This window comes from Homarus americanus, unplaced genomic scaffold (assembly GCF_018991925.1).
Source record: "Homarus americanus isolate GMGI-L3 unplaced genomic scaffold, GMGI_Hamer_2.0 scaffold7626, whole genome shotgun sequence".
In the NCBI taxonomy this organism is placed as follows: domain Eukaryota; kingdom Metazoa; phylum Arthropoda; class Malacostraca; order Decapoda; family Nephropidae; genus Homarus; species Homarus americanus.
This window is the reverse complement of record NW_024718273.1, coordinates 18912829-18930769: the sequence shown is the minus strand read 5'-3', so window position 1 is coordinate 18930769 and position 17941 is coordinate 18912829. Positions and strand designations below refer to the sequence as shown.

Here is a 17941-nt window from a genome sequence, read left to right as displayed (position 1 = left end):
ACTCCTTACTGAGCTGGTGAAGTTCTTGTAGGTATTCATCCAATGTTTCACCAAGACATTGCCTTCTTGTGGCCAGATGCTGAGCGAATTAATTTATTCTTGGGCTTTACATAGAGATCCTGAAGAATATTTATAGCAGCCTCGTGTTACTATTGGTTATGTATTTGTATACACTAGGAGACACGAAGTTAATGAGGGTGTTCAATTTGTCCGGTGTGTGGGATGCAATGGACTCTAGGAAGCTACAGGATGTGTGGTACCAGTGACGCCACTCAGCTGCACCAGGCGAGTTAGGAGCAGAAGACAAATGTCTCTGCACAAACTTCTCCTTGGTGACTCGTGAGTAAAGAAAAATAAATTGTAATGAAATAAGAGTTTGCCAGTACATAACTAGACTTTATTCATCTTATAACTGCAGTAATTGAGACTAACTGTGAAAAAGAAAAGGACCCAGGTGTGTATGTGGATTAGGCAACTAAATTATTAGGTCTAATTATTAGGTCTTATAAGTTCATTCAGGTATCTAGACGGTCCATCCCTCGTAACGGTGTTCAGGAGTGAAGTCCTTGCCCTTTTGGAGTACTGTCACCCCGCCTGGTCCCAAAGGTATGCCAGGGACTGTCATTTGACTGAAAATGTCCAAAGGAGGGCCACCAGACTGGTGCCTGTACTATGGCACCTGAGGTACCTTGAGAGATTAGAGCGCCTGCAATTGCCTAGCTTATACTACATTGAACAGACGAGCAAGGGGGAACCTAATTGAGGTGTATAAACATCTCAAAGGGCACTTACTCAGTCAAGTGCCCTTACCTGGAGCTGGCAGATGCTCGCCCCACAAGGAGTCACAGCTCAAGTTTTTTTTTCTTTACGGGTATTAGCCCACCCGGGCACAGGTCACTGACCCACATCGGGGCCTGGGGGGCGTAAATAATTAATAATAATAATAATAATTCACAGCAAATAAAATTTATAATAAAAATAATAAAATAATAATGATTATAATAATAATAACTGTAATAATAATAATAATAAATGTAGTAATAATAATAATAATAAAAGAACCATAAATACAAAAATGAAAAAAGATAAAAAGTGAGAAACAATATATGTAAGTTGTGTTGTCAATAGTAAGAGAAACAGTTGAGACCCTGCAACTGTGTGTAAAGGAGACAGAAAGTCAGCAACCTGAGACTTGGTCACAATTTTCGTGATGCCATATGGCAATTGTGAACTCATTCAAGGTCAGAATTGACCAACACTGGAGCAGGTTCTGATATATTCAGGAGCTAGTGCATGCCCAGTACTTGCCAGCATTGCATAACAGAGACATGAATGACCACCCAAGTGGCTAACTAGTGGATCGGTGGTGAAGAGGATAAAAGTAAAATAATAATAATAATAATTAAATCACATATACAAACTCTCATTATCATAGAAAATATTAAATTATGATAGAAAATGGGAAACCATCATACAAAATTGAAAATTTTCATCAGAAAATTGGTTGTAGAAAATTGAAATTTTGTATCATAGAAAATGGGAAACTAGTCATAGAATCTGGAAAACTTATCATAGACACTGAGAAATTTATATCAGAAAATGGGTTCTCTCAGTCCTGTATGCATTTTTTTCACTCTCACTACCATGAGCACTGCCTCTAATTTTCCTCTTAGGGGCCATGATTGCAGTAAAATTCACCAGTAAAGAAAAACTGTCTCCGAATGCTTGAGAGATGGTCACAACTAGTGCTAGAGAGGACACCTTGGCATTAATTTACCCTATAGTTCCATTCAAAAACCTTAAATGTACAAACACACACAGATATTAAACCTACGATACCATATGGCATGTGTGTGTGCTGTAACATCAAATGAGGAGGGAGCACATTTATTATTATTAGAATTAGTTTTTGTGTGCATCTGAGAATTTGATAGAAGTCGATTCAGTAAAGTAGATGACTATTCACCGTTCTCAATTGGGTGAGTCAAAGCATCATCATTTAAATTTCCACTTGATGATGAAATAAAACTCTTGTTAACTACTGTACTTTTTGGGTCGACGAAATACCCTGGCAGTGGTCGACACCTTTCTAACATCACTTGCAATAACTAGGGAACCATTTAGTCAACATGTCTAACTTAATATGAAAATAAAAATAGTAACAATTTACTCACTGCAGAGGAGTAGCAACACAAACTTCCCTCACGGCATCATTCAGGCAAATGGCTCACCAAAGCATAAAATAATTAACGAAAATTATCTTATACAAACCTTTATGAATCCACCTCTTATATTAATTAGGGAAAAATTCACCACGAGGAACCTTTTAGAATCCAAGCCATTAATGAACCTCTTAAAGAATCTTTGGTTATCGATGTATTATTCACGTCATCTTGCAGGAGAGCGCCACAGTCTTCCGAGTGACTGCGCAAATTAAGACAAACTTTTCTAATTAGTCTTAGTGTGTGTCAAGATTTATTATAGTACATGTACACTATGATAATGAGAAGTTTCATAATGCAAAAATTTTATTGGAAGTGTCTGATAATTAAAGATTTATTTTATGAGATTAATAAGGTATAATTTTTCATAATGACAAAATTAATCACTTAACAATGAATGAATTTCATTTTGCTGATCTCAAGGATATATGCAGTACAGTACTCAAATATTAAAATATCACAAACACAGTAACAGTGTATCTCTTAGGAATGGTGGGTACAGCACACTGGAGACTAGCATTTTTTCAGTATTGTATACAGTACAAGGAGGCAGTATTGCTGGCACTACACTCGACTGCCTTCACTTCCCAAACTGTGAACTGGGGGTACTCTGAGCATGAACCACTGACCATGGTAGACATAATAAACTTCATTGACTTTCTTCACAAAATTTTAATGACCATAATGTTCGCTGTACAATAGAGGTTTGAAAATTCTAAAGTTGTTTTTAATTGATTGAATGACAGACATTATCACAGTTTGTGACAATTTGTTTGTAATACTGGAGATACATAAGGAACCTGTTAAATGACAGGGAAACAGTCCCCAAATTACAAACAAAATAAGTTAAGTAATGTTAAATTAATGGTAATTTCGAATAAATGTGATGAAAAATGAAATACCTGTACAGTACAGTGGCTGTGTAATATATATTGTACTGTATAGCTTAAGACACCAAAATGACACAGTAGCACATATATATATATATATATATATATATACAGTGATCCTTCGGTTAACGAATTACCTTCCACAAGATTCTTAACTTCGGTTAACAAGCAATCCCTCGATTAACAAATTTCTTATGAGCGCCCCTCCACATGTTTTCGCTTGCGGTCCACCAGCTGTAGTATTAGTCCGCCAATACAGTAATCAGTTCTAGGGCTTAAATTCCTTACTATATTAGTAAACATCAAGTAGTTTGTACTATTCAATAATTTTAAGTTTTATATTAAAATTTTTAGTCATTTTAAACAATTATTGAACATAATTGAAGTATAGGAAGCTAGTTTTTTGCGTGCCAAACAGCCTGTCAACACACCATACAGGCGTCAGTCTCTCTGTTCAGTGGAGGTAACATCTTGCTTCAGACTCTCAACATAAATGCTTTTTTCTGTTTCCAAGCAAATGATTGGTCATTTTGAAATTTATTTACATATTGACAATATATAATGCAGTGCAGTGTTGATTTAAAGAAAATAATCTTGAATTACAGCAAGTGAACTAAAATTTTATGGGTGAAATGGCACCATGGGGTGACTTCTCTTCCACCCCAATGCCTTCTCTTCTCCCTTCTCCTCCACCCCCATTCTAATTCCCATCATCATCATCCAGGAGCCTTCTACATACACACCTAAAAGTAAGTGTACTTAACTACCTTTTTTGTTGACTTTAGGCAATTTTCAGCGAGCTGGAACCAATTACCCAAAAACCCATTGAAACAATGGCTTCGGTTAACGAGCAACCTTCTGGAACGAATTGTGCTCGTTAACCGAGGGACCAGTATATATGTATATATATATGTATATATATATATATATATATTGGTAACCGATATGTTTCCAATATATATATGCTAAGTAAAAACATAATGCTTACCATTGTTAATGATGGATGGGCTTGTTTGTTGCTGCAGAAGACTTGAAAATCTGGAGTAAAGTCTTTTAGTTTTAGGCACATATCAATTTATTTCTGTTTTAGTTCTTGGCATCAATGTAGCGTGAGTAACCGGCCTCACATACAAAGGTTTCAAAGCTCATTTCATAATATCAGGTTATTGAAATAAGTGGCCTATCCAAAAATAAAACAGCGAATTCTCATCAAACATTGTTTTGAGGATGAGGTCTGTTGAAATTAATGATTTTGCTCAATCACAGCCTCTGAATCAATAAATGGATTGCACAACCTTGTTGGAGGGTCTGGCTCCTTGGAAAAACATATTCTGAAAGTATTCCCTCCTTTTTTTTTAAGGTGTTGAATTATGATATGTAGCCTCTATTTTTTTTTTCATCCAATGTCAAGTCTCATTCAAGAAGTCAGAAAGATTTGATAAACATTCACTGCAGTTTTTATTTGAGAAACCAATCTTGTAGAATAATTCAATTTCATCTTTAATATTCAAAATGTTTGATATTCAGGACTTGCAATCACAAGTTCACCTTATTTAATTTTTATAATATATATGAAAGATAGGCCAGTTTCTTCAGTGAACATGGATGACAGAAAAAAAAGTTCCATAGAAAATAGTCTAAATTAATTTTACAATTCATATACAGTACTGTACATGTGGCCAGAGCATTTCCAGGAAGACATTAGTGCCTCCTTTCCACTACATGTGATAAATTTCTGATGAGGCAATACACCTTTTACTGGGTCTGGCCTAGTTTTTTACTTTTATCCTCTTCACCACTGATCGGCTCATTAGCCACTTGGGCAATTGCACTGTTGGCAAGTACTGGGCATGCACCAGCTCCAGAATGTACCTTTGGGTACATTTAGTATATTATTTTTAGTACATGTACAGTACAACTTTGCCCTTACGACAGTGTAGCGTGCCCAGAGAAACACTAGGAGCGAATTTTAAAATATGATGCCCCAGATTGACTCGCGCAAAATAGGAAAGATTCGCTTTAAATTAAAACATTGTCCTTAATTGTGGGTGTTGATTTAAATTAATAATCTTAAATTGAATCGTTTTAAATTGACGTTCTACTGTACTGTACACCTCAATTAGGTCGCCTCTTGCCCATCTGTAGTATAAGCTAGGCAGGTTCAGGCGCTCCAATCTCTCAGGGTAGTTGGTGCCGTAGTGCAGGCACCAGTCTGGTGGCCCTCCTTTGGACATTTTCAACCAACCTAGCATTTCTCGGGGACCAGTACTCCAGATGGGGGAAGCACTTCACTCTTGAAGATCGTTACGAGGGACGAACTGTCTAGATATCTGAAAGACCTTACAAGACCTAATAATTTATTTGTAATGTCAGTGCAAATATTTGTGCAGAGATCACAGCCAAGATAATTTGTTTTGCATAAAAAGAGTCCAGGATTAATTGGAAGTATATCCTGATTTTTTATAGTGGTTACACTAAATTGCCACATCAACAACTCCTCAAAAATGTCATGTACAAATACAATACAAGCAGCAGGGGCAGACCCAAGAACTTGTGGGGAAACATGGTGAGCACCTAGCTGGGGGGGGTTCACTGGAAGCCCACCTAGAAAATGTTTTGAAATCCAACTTATATCCTTGGCATTATGAAGCCATGTGCATTTGATATTAGATATTCTGAAGTCATTATTAATTACATTTTACTATAAAAAAATGCCCGAGTACAATACTGCATTAAAGAAAAAGTATTGGAATTTTATGATAAAAAGGGTGGGGGGTCTGAACCCCCCATGGACCTGCCCCTGAGCAGCATAGCTAACCCTGCAACATCAGTTGACTCAAGTTGAATGGTAAAACCAACAAAACTGCTTTTAAATTATTTACTCACATCATTTCACAATTATTGGTCAAATCTTTATTATGGCCAGAGACTCATAACCCTATCCTTAGGTGTGCATCTTAATACAGGATTTGTCAAGATTCTAAATGCATAACAATCATGCGCTGTTCCATGGAACATAGTTTTGGAATCACAGTCTAGGACTCTAGATGTATAAATTGAAAATTTACCTTAATCTTACTTTTAACTAAACATATTAACTTGTACATGTAAGCTGCCTACACTGGTTACACAACAACAGAAGGATCAAGAGGGGACATAAAACATCATTATAACTCCTGTCTTACACCAAAGTGAGTTCATACTGTACTGCATTTTAAATAAGAGATTCAGTGAGACTATCTTAGGTATGGTGTAGATGTAGTGAAGGCAACTGTACAATATATTTCAGATGCTGTACTGCATGCACAAACAATTGGTCCCTATTCACCGTCAGTTAATTTGAACACATAATTATTAAAAAACCCGTAAAATAATAAGCCTCTCTGGTAACTTGACAACATTGCCCCACTCGTAGTTGACTGGGATTGACCTCAACACTGTTCTGTGGCACTGAAAACCATCCATGATTTGTGAATTAAATCCTAACTATATACTGGATTCCTGCATACAGTAAAATGCAACAAATGAAAATGGAAGCTCCTCTTATATATACAACAATAAGTGCTTTTATCCCTGCTATTAGGTACAGTAGTCACCACGAAAATATTTTATCCAACAACACTTTGACATACAGTCCAGATTCTCATCACAGGAACTTTTCAATCTGAACTAATACACTGATGTCACTTTTTCCATGTTGTTCATCAGTCTTGTTTACTTTTATCAAAACCAAGACATCAGATAAATCACATCTCAGCTATTTTTTTTCGTGCTCTCCAACTTATTTTCACTGTTGGTTTCAGTTCTTAAGTCAGTGTCTTCGAGCGACAAATTATCACATCTTCCAACTTTATTTTCACCATTCGTTGTCTCTACTGAAGCATTGAGCCCGTGTCGTTCAATATAAGCCTGAAAAAAGATAAATACTAGAGTACAAATATAGATTAATGCAAGTAAATTGATCACCCTGATAGACAAGAAACCTACCTCCAGTAAACTTGGCAAAATCTATCAACATATTTATGATTCAGTTATATACAGAAGTAATCATATGCTGTTTACACTCTCTAGTACTATATGTTAAGAGCCACAACATACAAGAGTCCGTGTTGTTCATTAACTCTTTGTTCATTGTTTTGTTAATTTGCCATTGGAAAGAGTAGAGATAATTGATATTAATTATTAAATACAATTGACCCTTGGTATTAGCTGGGGTTAGGTTCCTGCAAACTGTATTAGCAGCCACAGTATTGTGTGTTTGAGATAGTCGAGTTACCGATATACACAACCGTGTATTTCAGTACGTTTTCCTTAAACACACGTACAACGGTGAAAACTTTAATAAAACAATAAAATCATACAATATCCTGTACTATAGAGGAAGTATAAAATAAGAAAAACAAGGTGGAAAGGACATTACAGTATGTGTTGCTTTGGTGCCAGGTTGATGAAATATTTTTGTAGACAAAAAAAAAGAAAGTGTAGTTCCCAGGCGGGGAATGATATCAATTATTCAATGGTTCACTGTTAATTAATACCTGTACTGTACAGTAGCTAAAACAACTATCTGTCCAGGTGGGGGTCAATATGCTCCAAAATTTTACGTGTGACTAGTGACAGCCATCATATACCAAAATTTATTGTTCATGGTCTCTTATGGTTTCCCACAAAGTATGCATAGATATTTGTTTTGGCTACTGTGCATTAATGCATTTTGTAAGATAATATGAAAATTATACTTGTATTATGCAGTTATAACATCTTTCATACATAACATGTTAAGTCAATGGTTGGTCGGTCCCATTATTCTTCCTTTCGTTGTAGTCACCAGGGATGTTCCAGACAAATAATAAGGACTCCCTATTTATGTTTACAGATTAAAGTCATTAATACAATTTTAAACTTTCAACAGCTTTTTTCTTTACAAAAAAGCCACAATGCAGTATTAAGCACCTAATATTGTACAGTATAGTATGTCTGTGGTGTTAACAACTGGGTTAAGTTTGATCAACTGTTTTCAAGTAGGATTGACATTCCAGCCACAAGAAAATTTCTTCCTTCAACATGTACAGTACACAATATGTATATTTAAACATTCACAACATACAGTATTCATGAAAGAATATGTAAGTGAATATGTAAGTTTATACAGGAAAGTGACTGATGAACTTTATAAGACAAACTTTTAGACTTGGACAAAATGTAGAGGAAAGACTTGACAAAAGTAAGAAATTAACAAGTACACCATTGGTGGAGGACTGTTGGTTGAAACAGGACTGTGTTAATTGTATTTATGTTTACCTTTTCTGCAATCTGACGCAACTGTTCTGCTGCTGCTGCGCCGCATTGTTGAACAAGTGCCGTGAACATAGAGTTATCCTTTTTCAAAAGGATGTGTGGTTCCTCAAATTCCTGTGGAAATATTACCAAAATACATTACATTTCAAGACAAAGACAACATAAGTTTTTCAAGAAAAAACAATGAAGTTGAAGATTTGAAAAATCACTAACAATTATAAATTTTGATATTGGTTAATATTTAAGTAAATATTTTGCAATTCATACATCTGTCTAAACTTGCACAACATCCTTGAACTTAAGAGCTCTGGTGAGTAATACCTGAGTAATTTATGGTAGTTAAGTACTGTACAGTACTTCATGATGGCCATACTTAAGGCTGAACCTATCCTTTGTTCCCAACCAATAAATTATCTTCTTATTCCTTTAATGAGTACCAATGCCTCTCCCTACACCCTAGTTCACATGTCCATACCCTTTTCACGCTAACCTGGCCCATAAGCCCCGCCCCTCGTCTATAGCTACAAATAGCCGATTGGCTCCCCTGAGCGTTCTACCACCCCCCCAGACTGCGCGTATATAAGCACAAATTTATATCGACCTTTTATGATATATATTTAACATTTCTTCCCTCTCTGAAGTGTTGAAATCATTGCATTTTGATAGTCGAGATACTTAACATTATTTTAGATAATAACAGGTCTGCTAACCAGTTGTGAACACATTTAGTTTGAATCTTCTGTGAACCAATCAGCTTTTAGTATAGAAGAGGAGTGTGGCTTATGGGCCAGGTTAGCATGGAAATACTATAGTTGTCTTAGAGTATTTATTTATTTTCTTCTTTTTTTTATGACAGGTTGAGCTACTTACAATAGCAGTGTTGAGGAATCTGTGCTTGATAATGATGAATCCAAGTAATTACTAAACTCACAAAAATGTACAATATGGCACCTCAGATAAGATGAAAGACATCCTTCAAATGCTATACCCTCTTTAATCAACGTATGTATTTTTTAGATACTATATTAAGTTGAGAAATTCCTCTCTCTCATAATGTTGGTATTCCTCATGCTCCTAGTGTGTGTGTGTGTGTGTGTGTGTGTTATTTGTAGATTTAATGTGGTATATATAGTGAATGAGGTTTTGCTCTTCCTGTAGCAACATAAAGAAAGAATGAAGGAGTATGGTAGGCAAGCCCAGGAAAAAGGAGGTAATTGGTAAGGTTAGTCCATTGTGAGCACGTATCGGGCAGCTATCAGTCATTGTAAAGGACCCACAGAAATATTGTACAGTACATGAATTTTAACCCTTCAAACTTACTATGCATATGCAGTTTGACCCCCTACTTATTGCATAAAAATTCACTATACTCGAGTATATATGGTAACTCACCTAATCCACTACTAGGTGATAAGTTTCTTAGTTTATACAGTATATATATATATATATATATATATATATATATATATATATATATATATATATATATATATATATATATATATATATATATATATATATATATATATATATATATATATTTTATAATTTCATGTAATAACATGATCTCACCTCAATCATACCAGCTTGAAGAACCATCACACGATCAGAGTCCATGATTGTGTGTAAGCGATGAGCAATGGTAAGCACAGTGCAGTCTTTAAACTTTGATCTAATTGTCTGCTGAATTAGCCCATCAGTTCTGAAAACAGTGGTTAAAATAGAATAATAATAAAAAAAATATATAAAGCACTTCAACTGCATGAATGTGTGGCACAGCTATTGATCGGGGGAAAATTAATAAAAAGGTACATAGAGAAAACTAAGTGTTCATATATCATTTATCAGTGTCATCAATCATTATACTGTACATAAAGTTTACAATAAAGGAACTAACAGATCTGAACAGAAGATATAACTACTGTGGTTAGTTTTGTCCATCTCTGGAACGGATCAACAGAACTTTATCTACAGTACAACATTTGAAAATTTTGCTATACAAACCTTGGATCAACATTGGCTGTTGCTTCATCAAGTACGAGGATCATGTTGTGCTTAAGGATGGCCCGAGCCAAACACACAAGTTGTCGCTGCCCGACACTGAGGTTACTGCCGCCCTCCGACATCTCTGCTTCGAGACCTCCCACTAGGTCAGACACAGCTTCCTTTAGTTGAACCTGTCCAAGTGATAACCAAATAGAATGATGTTTCCCAAGGATGTAATTACACATGGGAGGCCATATTCAATTGTACCTACGTTGGATTTTTCTTGTAACAGAAAATATAACATCACAACTACAGGGGGCCCCTTAAGTTCGCGAATTTCTATTTTGCGGTCCAATATTATTTGTGGATGACACCCTGGATGTACCCAAGAATTTATAAAGGGTAGTTTTAAAGTTGCCGGCATTTTCGTGGCTGGGACAGGGAGCCATTCGTTCTAGAGACAGTAGTTTCCTTTACCTGTATTGTAAATGTGTGTGTGTGTGTGTGTGAAGACACACACACACAAAACACATACTGTACAAATAAATAATTATTGTAAAATACTCACATATAATCAGAAACAAGTTTGTTAAAAATTTGACAGTCTACCCCCAAGTCCGTGCTTTATTAATAAGAGCAAGGACTTCAGGGTAGACTGTCACATTTTTAATAAACTTGTTTCCGATTATTTGTGAGAATATTTTCTCATTATTATTTATTTGTATGTGCTTTGTGTGTGTGTGTGTGTGTGTGTCTATACACACATGCATATATACAATACAGATTAAAGAAATAATTGTCCTAAGGTCTAACACAAAGGGAATATACATATCTTTGTACACAAGTAAAAATGTACACCCACCCACCCACGGTTCGCAAATGTTATTCGTGGGTTCAGTGATTCACGGCCATTTTGAGAACCTAACCCCCTGCGAATTTGGGGGGCCCCCTGTACCGAGTAACTAGCTAGCTTCAACTCAAGTATAAAAAATACACTTATTGTAACTTAACATTTCTGGGAGCAAGATTTATGTGCAGGAGCATTAATCTGACAAATGGCTTCTTTCTAAACCATTTCAAGTTTCATGTATCACAGTTCAGATCAATCACACAAACTAAGAAATCAAGTATCCTTGCATATCACTTCTTTTCTCTTCTGTTTTAATGTCTGTCATGTAATCGTGTACCAGTCATTTCCTCTTCAACCGTCGCCCAATAAAATAAGCTTCACCCCTTGTAATGTATCTACCTCATCACCTTCATCTCAACTGTCTCAAGAGAACATCCTCTAATACTCATTCCATTATAGACAAAACACAAGAACTAAGATGCAGATTTTATCCAGAAATATTTTTAAATATTGTGACCAACAGCCATACATTCCACTTTGGTGCACAGTGACTAGAATCAAGAGTAACATAGACTCTCCTTACAATGCCAGCATTAATTACACACATGAAATTCAAATTAATACATGCCACTCGCCTTTCACCAAGAGTACTGTTGCATGACAATCTTCATTATCTAATACCTTTACTCCACTTTTAACATGTGTTAACCAATTTAGAGGAAAAGGAGACCAATGGCCTGTGTAAATTCCCCCCTTGTTCTTGAGAAGTCTTATCAAGGTCTATTTTCTTTAACCTGGTCATAGAATATGCCCAGTACAGTACTTGCCAACAGTGCATAACAGACGTAATCGCCCAAGAGCTAACAAGACGATCAGTGGTGAAGAGGATAAAATTAAAGTATCACATATATAAACAGATTATCCAAGTGATGGTTGGTGGGTTTATCCTATACAATGTACCTGTACATAACCTTAGCAAAACATCTAAGGGATAGGAAACTAAGTAGACATGAATACTTACTAATTGGCAATCCAAGCCTACATTTATAAGCTCAATAGAGGAAGGAAGCCACCACTTTATTTCAGATAGCAAGAAGAATTTTGTTCATTCACAATTCTGTAGTTCAGTGTGTGGTGGCAAGTGTAAGTACAAGACGTATAATATTGTACATGAAAAGGACAACTGTACTGAACTGTCCAGTATTTTGAATGAAAAATTATGATATTCAAATTTCAAGCATAACAGCATGGCCCAGCTGACTCATGCCAAAAGCCATTTTACCATGAAAATGGAGCACTTAATTGTCATGCATGACTTTTGATTGTATAAATATGTCCAAGTTTCATTGCTTTTTGCATGATTTTAGGAAAAATAAATAAATAAATAAATAAATAAATAAAATCTTTTCAACTATATCAGTGTTCTTAGGGTTATCATAATGACCAATCAATGAATTAAACACAAGAACAACAATTGTTCTTTGTGTTGAAGCTCCATAATACAGTACTGTATATAAATTAATAAAGATAGAGTGACTGAGAAACTATGTACAGTCCCCCAAAAGTATATAACAGATTTTCCATCGCTACGATTTGAAACGCTAGACGAAATGCTTTGATATAATCCCCAGTGCATCATCATAAGTTGGTACGCCTGCTACCCTTATCAGCAACAGCTAGAGATGGGGGGAGGGAGTCGTCCTTGTATGGCATACTAGATACTGTACTTCAATATAACAACTTTACTTTTATCCTCTTCACCACTGATTGGCTCATTAGCCATTAAGCTATATTAATGCATGTATCGTGCCGAGTAGAAGCATGGCATATATAAACACGCCACTGACTTGTTCAACCGCACGTACTTATACAAACCGTCGAGACTGATGCTGGATTTTGCGGATGTTTTTAAATATTTCTGGTGAACATCAGGGCGGCCCACAGCACCACAGATAGTCCGAAAAAAAGTGAATTCCGGTGTATTGAGGTTCTACTGTAATTATTTCCATTTAAATTGATGAAACTATATTTTGGGATAGGCAATTCATGATGTCTTCTGGTACCTAAACCATGAATTATCAAGACGCCGATGTTCCATGAAATATAAGGTTCCATCTTAACAATGGTTTCACCGACTCCCAGCCTGCAAACCACACACACAGTAAAGGAAAAACAATTACCTCTTCCAGTGCTTTCCAGAGCTGTTCATCGTTGTATTCATTAAATGGATCCAAATTTTTCCTCATAGTACCAGAGAACAAAGTAGGATCCTGAGGTATTATTGAGATATTACCACGTACATCATGCAGGCCCAGCTCCTTTATGTTCACACTATCAATGCGGATGGCACCTGATGGTTCAGTTAGACGGAAGAGTGATGTCAACATGGAGGACTTGCCTGCTCCTGTTCTACCAACAATGCCAATCTGAAAATGAAGAAAAAAAGCTCACATATTCATTCTTTATTTTTTGGTCAGTTTTCTCAAGGATTCTGTCATATTTTCTTAAGTCCTGGTTAAAGTAAATAACAATACTGTATTTAATAAACAAAAAAAGCTGTTATAGTACACCAGACAGTACAGTACAGTACTTCAGCAGGTAATACTGTATATCAGGAATGGGGTTCTTGGCCAACTATTATTTCCAATGCTAATAATAATCTTTGCAGATTTAATAGGCATCATCAATACCCTGGAACATTGCCACAATGCAGTTCCTCGACTATGCAACGGAATCATGCGTTTTGATTTAGTCTGACAATAGTGTAAATATCCTGTAAATTTCATCAAAATCTATCAATAAATTATATACCCACCCTTGGTCCCCCGTTAAAGAGGAAAGAAAAGCACTGAAATCAAATGTGGTAATGGGCCATGGAGACCCTCAATGGGTCAGGGGCCACAGTTCTCCCACCCCTGTCCTAGATGGTCAGAAGTAGAAATTGAAATAATTTATAAAGATTATCACACAAAGTTTGAAGGAACCAATACCCCCTGATATACAGTAAATAGATTTCAAACTAAAATGCAATACCTTCAAGAGAATAAAAATTTATTACCTTTTCATTTGCCCGGATGCAAAAATGTAGATTCTTAAGTACTGGAGCTTCTGTCTCATTGTATTGTAAAGAAACATCCTCAAAGGTGATGATACCATGCTCAGGCCAGCCGGGTTTTGGGAGTTTGTCTGAAATTATTAAAAAAAAAAAAAATCAGGAAATGTTCTATAACTTTTGTCACAATTAATAATTAATTTACAATCACCCTGTTACTTGTGTTTGAAAAGAAGTTGGATAAATACATTTCCAGTAAATCTAACCTTCATACCTGTATGATGCAAAAAATACAAAGAAACTCGTCAAGAATAACATTAAAACCTTTCTCAGTTTCCAGAGGAGCTTCAGGTTCCAAGTGTGAATACTCAATCACGCGCTCCACAGAGGTCATTTGATTTTCAACTTCTGCAGACTGTCGTACTCCCCACTGGAACATTCCAGACAGCATCATAGCAGAGGAGATGGCCAAACCGATATCTCCACCAAGGACATCTGCAAAAGACATTGCCCAAAAATACATTCATCAATTCTTTATGATTTTGTAGCTTGGAATTAGTTTTTAAAGACAATTATATTTAAACCCATTTAATTTTTTCCAATTATGTAAATCACTGTCTCTGGGTGAGCTATACAGTAGTTGAGAATCTTAAAAAATCTAGTATCAGCACCTTGCACTTTTATTGTCCTGTATCGTAATACAATAAAGCCTCAATAACCCAGATGGGTCTTCTTTCACCCATTGTGTACATTTAGTGTCACCATTGTTTCCCGTGATTACAGTACAGTATCTTGATTAATTTAAGTCATCAGACTTAAACAAAATGAAATTATAAACAAGTTTGTAAGATATTCTATCTGTGTAAGAACGGTTCATCGTACAGATAAAGTATAAAGGATAAATCAAGATTATTACTGTACTGTACTGTACTGTACTGTACTGTACCTGTGTAACTAGTGTATTGCATAAATAAAATTGAATTAAAAAATAATGGACATGGACAGTAAATATTTTACTATATAATGTTTTCTTTAAGTAATTACTGTATATTGTATTTTTTATATACTGTAACAGATATACAGTATTATTATGTTTACTTATAGGTAATATACAGTAAGTTTTATTATACAGGATGAACTCTCTCAACAGTCCCCAAAACTCAGTTATCTGAATCCCCAGCTAACACAGATATCACTGTACTGTACTGTACTGTACTTGTATTTAAAAATACACTTTATAAATCCCAAATCTCAATTTGCTTTTCTCACTGCTGCCCCCACTTGTTGCACCGCTTCAGTGAATAATCTATCACACCACCAAGATCTTTCTCCTTATTGACAGTATCCAGGAAAGTGTTAACAGAATAGTTGTGATTAGGGTTGTTACCTTCCCAAATATCTTCGTGTCGTCCTCAAACTTGACAATGTGGCTCGATATATTTTCATCTGTGTAGTTTATATAGATCACAAACAAGGTGGGTCCAAGGATAGAGCCTCGAGATACCCCACTGAGAACCTTTTACCATTCAGAACGTACTCCATTTATTACCACTCATTGCTGCCCGCCTTCGAGCCAGTTGTTAATAAGTGCACGTAAAAATTTTGTCTGATACCAGATTGTACTACCTTTAATATTAACAAACCTCTTATAGGATGATCATCAACAACAGTTTCATCTCAAGCAAGGTGTCAACTACCTTAGGGAAAATATCTACACTTTACTCACTTGACATGCCCATGAAGCTGAAAGTGACAATACCGATGTACAATCCAGAGATCCAGTCAAGACAAATGCCGAACCATCGAGTGGTGCATAAGAACAGGAACCAGGCTGAGGAATGCAGATCCTGCAACATGTGCCAATTATAATTAATAATATACAGACTAATACATTCCTTCCAAGTCATGAACAACTCTACACTGCAACTTAGTAACAATACATATACTGTACTGTATATTCTTGAGACCTACAACAGTATAATTTTTATAAAAAAGAAATGTGTGTCAGGAGAACTTTACTTTTCATGTTATGGAAAAGAAAATGGCTTAAGATCAGGTTAATCCAGGGAGTCTACTTGCCAGACAAAACAAAATTCCCTGGCTTTTCCAGGGTGTCTAGATGTAAAACTGAAAAATTCCGGGTACATTAATTCGGTATTAATATTACAGAAGAACAAAATCATAGGTTTTAAATATGTATACGTACACTATTGGGAGATATAAAGATGATATAAATGATTTTACTCAAGAATTGAAGACCCTTTCGTGACCCACCCCACACCTAGCGATGAATATCAGCAAAGACCTTGACACCCCCCTCCCCCCCCACAACCATTCATATATTTCTCCTCAAATTTGTGCAATTCTAGTGGGTCGACCTGGACATTTAAAAAAAAAAAGAGCCAGAAATCCGGCAAAAACTGAAAATCACACTCCAGATCCACTTAGGTATATGACTCATGAATAATATATGGAATTATCCACTTAAATAAAGTCACTTAATTATAACTATTCATCCGTTGCAGAGTTGGTAGGTATAACCTGTAATATTTGGTTATTTGATCGTTTACATGAAATACAGTATCATAGATACACAGACAATTCAGTTACTGGAGTGAACTATTTACTGGAATTTGTCCTAAAAGTTTAATTATTTAGGTACCTATTATATAGTACATCATTAATTTATGGCAAGATTGCTGTCAAAATAGCAAAATTTTGAAGTTGAACTGAATTCACATAAAATTCCAGGTTTATTCACCAAATTCCCTAGTTTTTCAGCTCCAAATAAAATTCCCTGCCTTTTCCAGGTTTTCCAGACCAGTAGACACCCTGTAATCATACAGAGAGATCATAAATTTGGGTGGTACAACCAGGGTGGTGGTGGTACACAGAGGTGTGTGTGGTAGTGAAGTACAGTCCCTGCACTGAAGTAGCCTTTTTCAGGATTTACCTTCCAGAACATTTACTAGTATTTGTAAATGAATACACTGTATACCGTAACTTCAGTACAGGGGGTCCCCGAGTTACGAACGAGTTCCATTCCTAAGGACGTTCTTAAGCTGAAAATGTGCAAGTCGGAACACATACCCTATGTGCATTATACTATAGCCTAAGTCCTTTTATACATCTAGAATCACTTAATTTAAGAGAAAAGAAGGAATTGAATGACAAAATACAGTAAAGGAAAGTAAAACTTAAAGTTTAACACTTATATTTAAACCTTGGGCTGGCTGATCTTCCACCCATATCACTAACAATCTTTACATTTAAATTAACAATCCACTTCTTTGTTTTATTATCACAGTGGAGTGCATTGGTGTAGATCCTTTTACATGTTTAAGAATTTTGTATTCTTTCAAAATTGTTCTGATCATTGACCAACTGAAGCCCAACACTTTACTAATAACTGAGGGTGTTTTGCCTTTTTCATAACGTTTAATTACATCACTTTCCATTCCATTGAAAATTTTTTCCCTTTCTTGGATGGACTACTATCACTTGCATCAGGTTTGCATTTGGAAGTCATGATGCGAGCAGAAAAAATTTTGCACTTGATCAAATGCACTATTGAGGTGAAGAGGGTAAGATGTACTGACGCTCCCTCAAGGCATGTGGCTGGGTGACTCATTACTCCCCACCC

At 35.8% G+C, this 17941-nt stretch overlaps 1 protein-coding gene and 1 long non-coding RNA gene across 8 annotated transcripts in view; one reads left to right on the top strand and one right to left on the bottom strand.

Annotated features, from left to right (window-relative positions):
* The first annotated feature begins 202 nt into the window (after window positions 1–202).
* LOC121859528 lies at window positions 203–15018 on the top strand. Its single transcript, XR_006087671.1, has 2 exons — window positions 203–339; window positions 14632–15018. It is a non-coding gene; the product is annotated as an uncharacterized LOC121859528 (long non-coding RNA).
* LOC121859525 (ATP-binding cassette sub-family C member 4-like) overlaps window positions 5977–17941 on the bottom strand; it is a 112076-nt gene continuing 100111 nt past the window's right edge. For all 7 annotated transcript variants that reach the window (XM_042356395.1, XM_042356392.1, XM_042356391.1 and 4 more), the window contains 8 exons: window positions 16025–16145; window positions 14623–14793; window positions 14305–14432; window positions 13427–13672; window positions 10415–10587; window positions 9983–10112; window positions 8414–8524; window positions 5977–7021 (listed from right to left, as the gene is read on the bottom strand). In XM_042356395.1, the coding sequence (XP_042212329.1) occupies window positions 6866–7021; window positions 8414–8524; window positions 9983–10112; window positions 10415–10587; window positions 13427–13672; window positions 14305–14432; window positions 14623–14793; window positions 16025–16145 (1236 nt within the window). In that variant the 3' untranslated portion in view covers window positions 5977–6865. The remainder of the gene's footprint in view (window positions 7022–8413; window positions 8525–9982; window positions 10113–10414; window positions 10588–13426; window positions 13673–14304; window positions 14433–14622; window positions 14794–16024; window positions 16146–17941) is intronic.